The following is an 8,930-nucleotide window of genomic DNA, read 5'->3' as shown; positions in this document are numbered from 1 at the left end:
TCTTGTTAATGGAGCTGTCAAACAAAACTAAAGCATAAAATCTGATAGACGCCTTAAAAACTAAACACTTTCATTCAATTCAGCCAATTTGATCGCCCATCCTTAAAAATCACCCATTTCATCTTGTTTTCCTTTACAGTAAGATGCCTGCCAAGTATGAAAAATCTCAGTCCAAAAGTTTTTTTGAGCCCACAAACAACTCATTCCCCATCGATTTCAATCATGGTGGCAGGTCCCCCTAAAGCATTCGTAACAGAAGGAATTTGAATTGAATTACACAAATCAACGGCACACAAAACGATGGTTTTCCACTAACTCAGACTGAGCTTTCAAACCTGCCATGAATTGACATATCGGTGGAGCCAGGGAAAGAATTTGATCTTAAAAATGGTTTTCCAATTGATTTACTCCGTTCTGGCGCTAGAAAAATGAAAACATTATTCCGTTAGCAAAGTGGGTCATTGACAGATAGACTCTACTGCTTTCAAAATTCTGCCCTGTTTCTTTAAATACTGGTCATCAGGCTTCCCACTCCACTCAATGGTTTTGTTGCTAGTTTAACTCTGTTATCTATCAAGCTTTAAATAGTTTCTCTGCAGATCAGCCGTTAAAAGTTTCTCATCTTAGTTTTTTGAAAGTAAAAAATCAAGTTTTGAGAAAATGGGTGCGATAGTAGTGAAATCTTTGGCTGGATTTCTGTTGCTGCTAAATTTCTGCATGTTTGTGACCGTTGCTGGACTTGCTGGTTGGGCACTGAATAAGGCTATTGATCATGATTATGTTACTGGTAAACATAGATCTCTCTTACATACCATATACAAAAGATGTTTTTTTTAAAGGAATTTGTTGTTATACTGTGTGTATATTCAGCAGCTCCCTTCAGTTCAAGACCTCGCTATGACGTTCTTGTTCTTTTTCTAGAGATAAATGTTAGAAAAGTAGTAGTGACCCTAGATCTCTTGTGTAGACTACCTATTAACTATTTTCCATGTTCAATTTTGTGTTGTTTTTGGAATCAGTAGCATAGATTGGGTAGTAGGTTGCGATATTTTGGGTTTGGTTTATGTTTCCTTGTTTTCCCAAACCTAAACGGGAGAAAGTGTGTTATGATATTTCTTGTACTATTAGTCCAATATGTTTAATCATAGAATTTTCTTAAAGATCATTGATTTTTTTGGACAAATTGTTGAAAGTAGTAGTGACACTGAGATGCTTGTGTCATCATTTTATTAACTATTTGTCTATGCTCAATTTTGTTATGTTATTTAGAGTTTGCAGTATGGATTAGCCATATGATATTTTGAGTCTGAGAGGGTGGATTGTAATGGTTTTCTAAGGATTCAATTGTAGAGTTTTCAAGTTAAATTTATAGATTTCTATTTTCTGATTAATGGTCCATAGTTCATTTAAATCTGTTTCTTTATGGTATCTTTAATAGTCATTGTATCTAGGTGATGTTTATAGGAGCAAAGTATTCAAACTTTCTAAAAGAACACAAATCTCGGTATTATTCTGAGTCTACGCATGTCTGGCCACATCCTTATGATGGATCACAAAATATTGATACTTAAACTTACACAATTCATTCTAGAAATCAAATTATACATTTCAAAGGAATTGTTGAAATCTGATACGATTATTCCACTCCACTTGTTACTTCATTTGTTAAATCTTCTATAAACTCTACAAACCATTCATTGTAGAACCTTTTAAAACAAAAGACAGAATATTATAACTTCAACCATTCAATTGATGAGCTTAAAGGGCTTTCCAATGAATGGTTCATAAAGCCCAACACTTGGTGAAGGTATTGCAAATGGGTTTGCCAGCAGAGTGGGTTTAACAATGGAAGAAACTCGTGGTTAAGTGGATTTGAGCTGGAGTAGTACTTTGATGGGTGACCTCCCAGAAAGTCGGATGCTCTCGCCAACAAGTTTCTTTTCACTTGAACTTTATAATGCCTTCAAATAACATGCATGCTGTTTCAACTTTACATGATCATGAACATACTTTCTTTTGATATGGTTTCTCTCCATTGTTTTTGACAGGACCAAGGAGAACTCTGCCAGTGGGGTTCTCATTTTCACCAGTGTTTTTTCCAATAGGAAATGAGGCCACTGGTTTTATGGTCATCTTTTCTCTAATAGCAGGAGTTGTAGGGGCAGCTTCATGTCTTTCAGGGTTGCACCATCTGAGAGTGTGGACAGCAGAGAGTTTAGCTTCAAGTGCATCATCAGCCACAACAGCTTGGGCCCTTACTCTTCTTGCCATGGGGTAATTATATACATTCCATTGTTCTTTAAGGGCAAGGATCCCAATTTTTCTTTACTGGCTTTTTTTGGGAGAACCTTTTGAATTAGTAATAAATAATATAAATATTAAGTTTTGTTTCAAAAAACATACCGTTTTTCAAATACAGACCTCATGAATGCAGAAAAACTTATAAAAAAATGTTTTGTAATGATCATTTCTCAAATGCTGCAGGTTGGCATGCAAAGAAATCCATCTGGAAGGCAGGATCCCAAAGTTGGTATGTGATTTATCTCGTTTTGACCATCTTTTAACATTCTACACAACTACCCAAAAGATTAAAAGGCCCAATACTTAATCCATGTTATGGTATTTTTTATGTGCAGATAGCTTTGGAATCATTTCTCATAATTCTGTCTGCAACAAAGCTGTTATACATAGTGCTCATCCATGCTGGATTCTTTGTTGAAAAGTACTTCACTTATGGAGAGACACATGTGGCCACCACCACTGCTGAGCCAATGAAAGGAAGCACAGCTGCTGCTTAAAGAGATTGTCTCTCTTTATGTAACCATCTTGCATGTAGAAGAGTGTTTGTAGTGGCTTGGATTTATATTGGTTTTAATGATCCCATGATTACCATGTACAATAGAAAGAACAGTTTGCTTCTGTTGCTATTTTTTATTTAAGAGCTTCACAACTCTAGTGTGTGTCTCTGTAATAGAGGAGTGGAGCTATGATTCAACAGCTTCATCTTGAATAGGATATAAAAACAGATATAATCATCTCCCCATTGAGGATTAGATCATTGTGATGTAACATATTTTAATGCTTACAATATATAATGTGATTGTGATTGACCATACATGTTGGATTTATCAAATGGGGTCATAATTGAAATTGGTAATGATACCCATCAAGTTTTATAATTTAATAGACTTCAATAGTGATTCCACTAGTTTATAATCAAAACACTCATTTGTTATTATGATTTTTATAATAGAAAACCGATATCAAGGGTCAATATACTTATAAGAAGTTAAATGGTAAAAGGGTAAAAATCGGTTCTTGCCGGATATTAAGCATATAAAAATAAAACAATAGATTATTATAGTATTACGAATAGCAAATTAACAATATAGAAAATAGCTATCAAGAGCAAAACTTCAAGAAAGGTAGTAGATTATAAATTAGAAATATTTTTTAAAAATTAAATTTATTTATTGCTTTATTTTTTAAATATTTATTAATATATAAATTTTGTAGAAAAATTAAATAATTATATATAATTTTTTATTATTTATTTCATATTATAAGAATTCATATAACTTTTAAAACTTTTGAATTTTTAATATAAAATGAATATTTATTTACTGTGTTAATTTATAATTAAATATAATTTGAACAATTTTCTTTCTATCTAATTTTGTTTTTTTACTAGTGAAAATTTCTTTTAAACACAAAAGCAATTTTGGTGGAGGGACTTGCCTAGAAAGATTCCATTACTAAAAAGTTTGGTTTTTAAAATATAGGTCTTAAGGTGAGAAAGATCATAAGTAAATATTTATTATAGTATTAGGATTGGTAGTAGCAAATGAATATATATTATTAATTAATGAAAATATGCTTAGTGAGGTTATTAATTGAGATGTATAAGTTATCCTACAAAATATTTGAAATTCACTATTTGTGTGGAATTTGATTTATGAAAAATTGTAGTATAGTAAGGTATGTGAATTCTAGTTAGAAGGGAAAACAAAAATGGAGAGCAATTGAATAAATGATTTAAAATCTTGAATTTTGTTTTTTGCAAATTCTAATCCAATTGGATATCTCTAACTTGTCTTGACTAAGAGTGTTTATAAACGCATTTAGAATTTGCTGAAAAAACATTGATTATACTTTGTTCAAACCCCTTAGGTGCCAATTTAAATACAATACCAAAGGTGACAAGTAAAATATTTTACATTTTTGGTTGGCACATAATATTTAGCTAGAATGATTGGAATAATTGCAAATTTGGTATCAATTTTGGATTCATTTTCACAAATTGAGCAACTAACTGAGGCCAATCATGTCAGTTGTAGATCAAAACATGAGTAGCAAATGAATAAACTAAGGATTAGGATTGGTCTTTAATAATGAGAGAAAATGGTATCAACTAAGGCTTGAGTTATATGCTAGTCATGAATAGAAATTATGTCGCTTGTACATTTGTCATTGCATAAAGGAAAACCAGGTCAAAGTGAGCCTAAGACAAAAGAGAAAAGTTCAGATTTGACCCCTACATTTTGTCCCAGCTTTTACTTGCTTATGGAAAACAATAAAGTTGTGTGTTAAAGTAGAATAAATAGTTTGATATGAAACTAAAATATTTAGGCACTAGAAAATAAGATATGAATAAGAATTCAGGTACTACTAGTTTGGTGCATCTTTTTTTGTTCTTTATCTTGAAACATTTATATGTTTTTAGGAAAAATAATATATGTAGTATGTTAAAAGAATTTAAAACTATAAAGTTTAAAAATTAATAGGAGAGAGAAACAAGGAGAGATGTTGTATTTGGGTTATAAAAATGATCTTAGTTAGAGGTCATTTGTGTTATAATATAGCAATTCCTATTCACATCATATGTAGTACTTGGCTATCAGCAAAGTGTAATATGTCTGTGGGTGGTAGCTGGTGCTTGGAGTGAGTTCTATCCCAAAAAGTTTAAATAACTCTTGCCAGAACTTACACAAAAACTTGCTATCTCTGTCACTGACTATACTCCAAGGTAATCCATGCAATCTAAATACCTCACAGAAAAACAAGTCCACTACCTGAGTAGTTGTGTGTGTAGTAGTAATTGAGAAGAAATGTGCATACTTCGTCAACCGATCTATTACTACATAAATGTTGTCTTTCCCTTGAGTTTTTGACAAGCCCGTGATGAAGTCCATAGACAAGCATTCCCACTTCCTCTTAGGAATAGGAAGTGGATGAAGTAAACCTACAAGGTAGGTGTGTTCTTGCTTGTTCTGCTAACAAACAAGGCATTCCCTGACATACTGAAGAACAAATTATTTGAGACCCTTCCAAGAGAATCTCTCCTGTACCTGGTTGTAGGTCTTAAAGTAATTGGGATTCCCTACCATTGGTGACTCATGGAATGATCTCAATACTATGTCCCTCATCTCAAAATCTAGGACAAGAAATATCCTCCCTTTGTAAATGATAAGATCATCCACAAGTGAGTATCTATCATCTTGTACTATCTCATCCACTATGCTAGAAGCCCACGGATTCTTAGCATATCCTACTACTATCGTGTGTCTCTAGTCTTCTTTAATCAGTGAAATGGAGCTCAAGTGAGGGTAATGAGATAAAGCATTAGCAACCACATTCTAAGTGCCCTTGACATAAGCAATGTCAAAATCATAGGACTGAAGTTTGCTGACCCATTTTTGTTGTCTTTCGTTCAAATCTCGTTGTCCAAGAAAATGTTTCAGACTATTGTGATTGGTTTTAACACTAAATTTACTACCAATCAAGTATTTCCTAAATTTGGCCATGGCATGTATGATGGCCAACATTTTCTTATCATAGATATTGAAGCTCCATTCAGGACCTCTAAGCTTCTTGCTCTCAAAAGCTATAGGGTTTCAATATTGTATGATAACTGCACCAATACCCTCACCACTAGCATCACAATGTAACTCAAATGGCCTGGCAAAATCCAACAAAGCCAATACTGCACAAGTAGTCATAAGAAGTTTAAACTTCTCAAAGCATGCTTGTGCAAGAGGTCTCCACACAAACTCTCCCTTCTTAGTCAAATCAGTTAGTGGTGCAACATGTCACATGAATCCAATAATGAACCGACGATAGAAGGCACACAGTCCTACAAACTCCCTAAGTTATCTCAACATATCAAGCATAGGCCAATCGATGATAGCTCAATTTTTTTCTAAGTCCATGCTGATTCCATTTCTACTGATAATGTGACCCAGATACAAAAGCCCAGCCATGCCCAAAGCACACTTAGACTCCTTGGCCTGTCAAGTATACTCAATACCTCATTTAAATGAACAATGTGTTCCTCCCATGATTTTCTATAAACTAAGATGTCATTGAAGAACACCAAAACAAATTTCCTCAAGTGAGGATGGAAAACCCTATTAATAGTAGACTAAAATGTAGCTAGAGCATTCGTTAAGCCGAATGGCATAACCAAGAAATCATAGTGTCCACAGTGACACCTGAATGCGATTTTCTCATTATCCTCTTCTCTGGTCCTAATCTGATGGTAACCAGTCCTCAAATCAATCTTTGAGAAATAGCAAGCTCCATTAAGCTCATCTATCAACTCATCTATCCATGGAATAGGATACTTGTTCTTAATAGTCTTCCTATGAAGTATCATGTAGTCAATACACATCCTAAGTGTACCATACTTTTTCTTCACCAAAACAACTGATGAAGCAAAGGGTGACTTACTTGGCCTAATGTGCCCCATAGCTAAAAGTTCCTTAATGGTTTTCTCAATCTCATCTTTTAAACATTTGGGGTGCTAGTAAAGAGTGATCATAATAGGTTTCGTGCCCTCATCCAACTCAATTATGTGCTTAATACCTCTATCAAGAGGTCTACCTAGTGGAATAGCATTGAAAACCTTTTCATGTTTGATTTGGAGTTCTTGTATATCTGAATGGTTAGGAGAATCTTGCTACTCTAACTATGAAGGCATTAACTTGCACTCAGCAGCCCATTCTACCATATCATGTTGAATCAAATGTTCCATTCTCTGGAGTGAAATTTCTTTTAGATTGTTGGCCTTCATGGCTTTAAGAAATGATTTGTGCCATCAATTTTGAATTTCATCTCCATATCACACAAATTAAGTGTGAACTCTCCTATAGCATGAATCCACTTCATTCCAAGAACTATATATGTTCCTCCCATGTTCACAACATAAAAATCTACCTTCAACTCAAAATTGTTGAGTTTTAATGGTAAATCATGAATCATCCTCTCACAAGTGAGAGTGTGACCATCAGCAACCTTCACTGAAATGCCTTCAAACTACTGAGTTTGAATTCCTCTTTTCTCCACTAACCGTGAATCAATAAAGTTGTGGGTTGCACCTATGTCCAAAAGAGATATGACTCTTTGACCGGCTAGAATCCCACGAGGCCTAAAAGAACGCTCTCTCTACATGCTGGACATGTCAGCCTATTGTAGCTCACTTTCTACTTCAATTTCTGCCTCAATTTTTGACTTTTCTTCATCTATGTCATAAATAGCAGCTAGCTGATCAAAAAAATCAGTCAACATTTATCCCTCATAAAACCATTCCATGTGCATGTCTTGTCCTTTAGGCTTGAGGGGGCAGTCATGATTGAAGTCATATGGACCTTTACAATAAAAATAGAGCTTCCTTCTATGAAGATCATTCATTGTGTCCTGATCTAATGAAGCTGCAAAAAATTTCTTTTGATAAGCATTATTAGCCTTCTATGGATCAAATTTGTTCTCAGTGTAGGAGGAAGAAGATTTGGTGCCAAATTGCTTACGAGGTGTAGTGAGCTCCATACTATGAGCTTTTCTTATGGTCTCCTATAAGGTAGGTGGATCAAATGCCTTTATCCAACATTTCATAGGCTGAAAAAGACCCTCAATAAACAATATGATCAGCCTTCTCTCTAAAATACCTGTCACCGTTATGGGTAGTCTTTAGAACTCTCCAATGTACAATTCCAAGATAACCATTTGTTTTAACTGTGCTAAATCCCTAAAGAATAGTTCAGGATCACATTTATCAAACCTCTCTACCAATCTATTAGTAAACTCCTAGTAGGAGGTAATTTAGTCATGGTGAAGAGTAGCCATGCCATGAATCCACCAATCATGTGCCATGCCATCAAGGTGTAGGGTTGCAAATATAATAGCATCTTTCTTTGTCATAAGGTGTAGTGTTAGGAATGTATCCAATTTACTCACCTAGGCACATGTTGTAACATTGCCACTACCATCATAGTTCGCTAAGGTAATCTTATTGGTAGACTTTCGTAGATCATTATGTTGGTATCTGGGTCTCTTGTCATTCCTGTTCCTTGTGTGTTCTCTTTTTTGACTCATAAAATGATCAAAGTTAAGATGATCCTTAACTCGTGGAGGCATTGCATCCCATTCATCATGCATAGCTAGGATGTTGTCAGAAAAGTTTCCTTCACCACCTTCTTCCATCTTGTCTTTCTCCTCTACGTCATTTCTAACAAAATTAGAGCATGTGGCTCTCTCAAAGGTGTGTGCTAGAGCAATATACCTGTGACACTCTCCATTTATTCTACCTTCCTGACCTTGATCAATATTTGGCCTCCTCTAAACTATCAAGTTTTGCACATTGGTGCTAAGTTGCTAAAGGATGTTTGCCACCTATTCTTGACCGACTACCATTCCCCTCAGTTGTAATGTCCCCTTTCTAGCATTCATAGCATGATTTTGTCGTTAGCCTATTTCCCCACAGTCCCGTAGGCTAACTAGGACATTAAAGGGGCTTAGAGGCCATTTGGCCTAGACAGTTTCAGTTGCAGGTCTTTCTGAGGGGTTCTGAGGCAACTTTGGGCATACTTACTATTTATAGTAAGTCATCTTGGACATGGCCGGACATTTAGTCACAGTGGTATGTCGATGGTAAT

The 8,930-nt window shown here is 34.8% G+C and overlaps 1 protein-coding gene across 1 annotated transcript; it reads left to right on the top strand.

The window, feature by feature from the left end:
• Window positions 1-406: 406 nt before the first annotated feature.
• LOC149538990 (membrane protein PM19L-like) lies at window positions 407-3,115 on the top strand. The gene is made up of 4 exons (XM_089800377.1): window positions 407-787; window positions 2,049-2,274; window positions 2,485-2,530; window positions 2,637-3,115. The coding sequence occupies exons 1-4, from the start codon at window positions 661-663 to the stop codon at window positions 2,796-2,798; spliced, it is 561 nt and encodes a 186-aa protein (XP_089656503.1). The 5' UTR covers window positions 407-660; the 3' UTR covers window positions 2,799-3,115.
• Window positions 3,116-8,930: the final 5,815 nt, after the last annotated feature.

The sequence above is a fragment of the Cupressus sempervirens genome, chromosome 9 (genome assembly GCF_028749045.1).
Source record: "Cupressus sempervirens isolate cs-2001-9-10 chromosome 9, ASM2874904v1, whole genome shotgun sequence".
Lineage (NCBI taxonomy): Eukaryota > Viridiplantae > Streptophyta > Pinopsida > Cupressales > Cupressaceae > Cupressus > Cupressus sempervirens.
The sequence above is the reverse complement of the archived record's forward strand: the minus strand, read 5'-3'. Positions and strand labels throughout refer to the sequence as shown.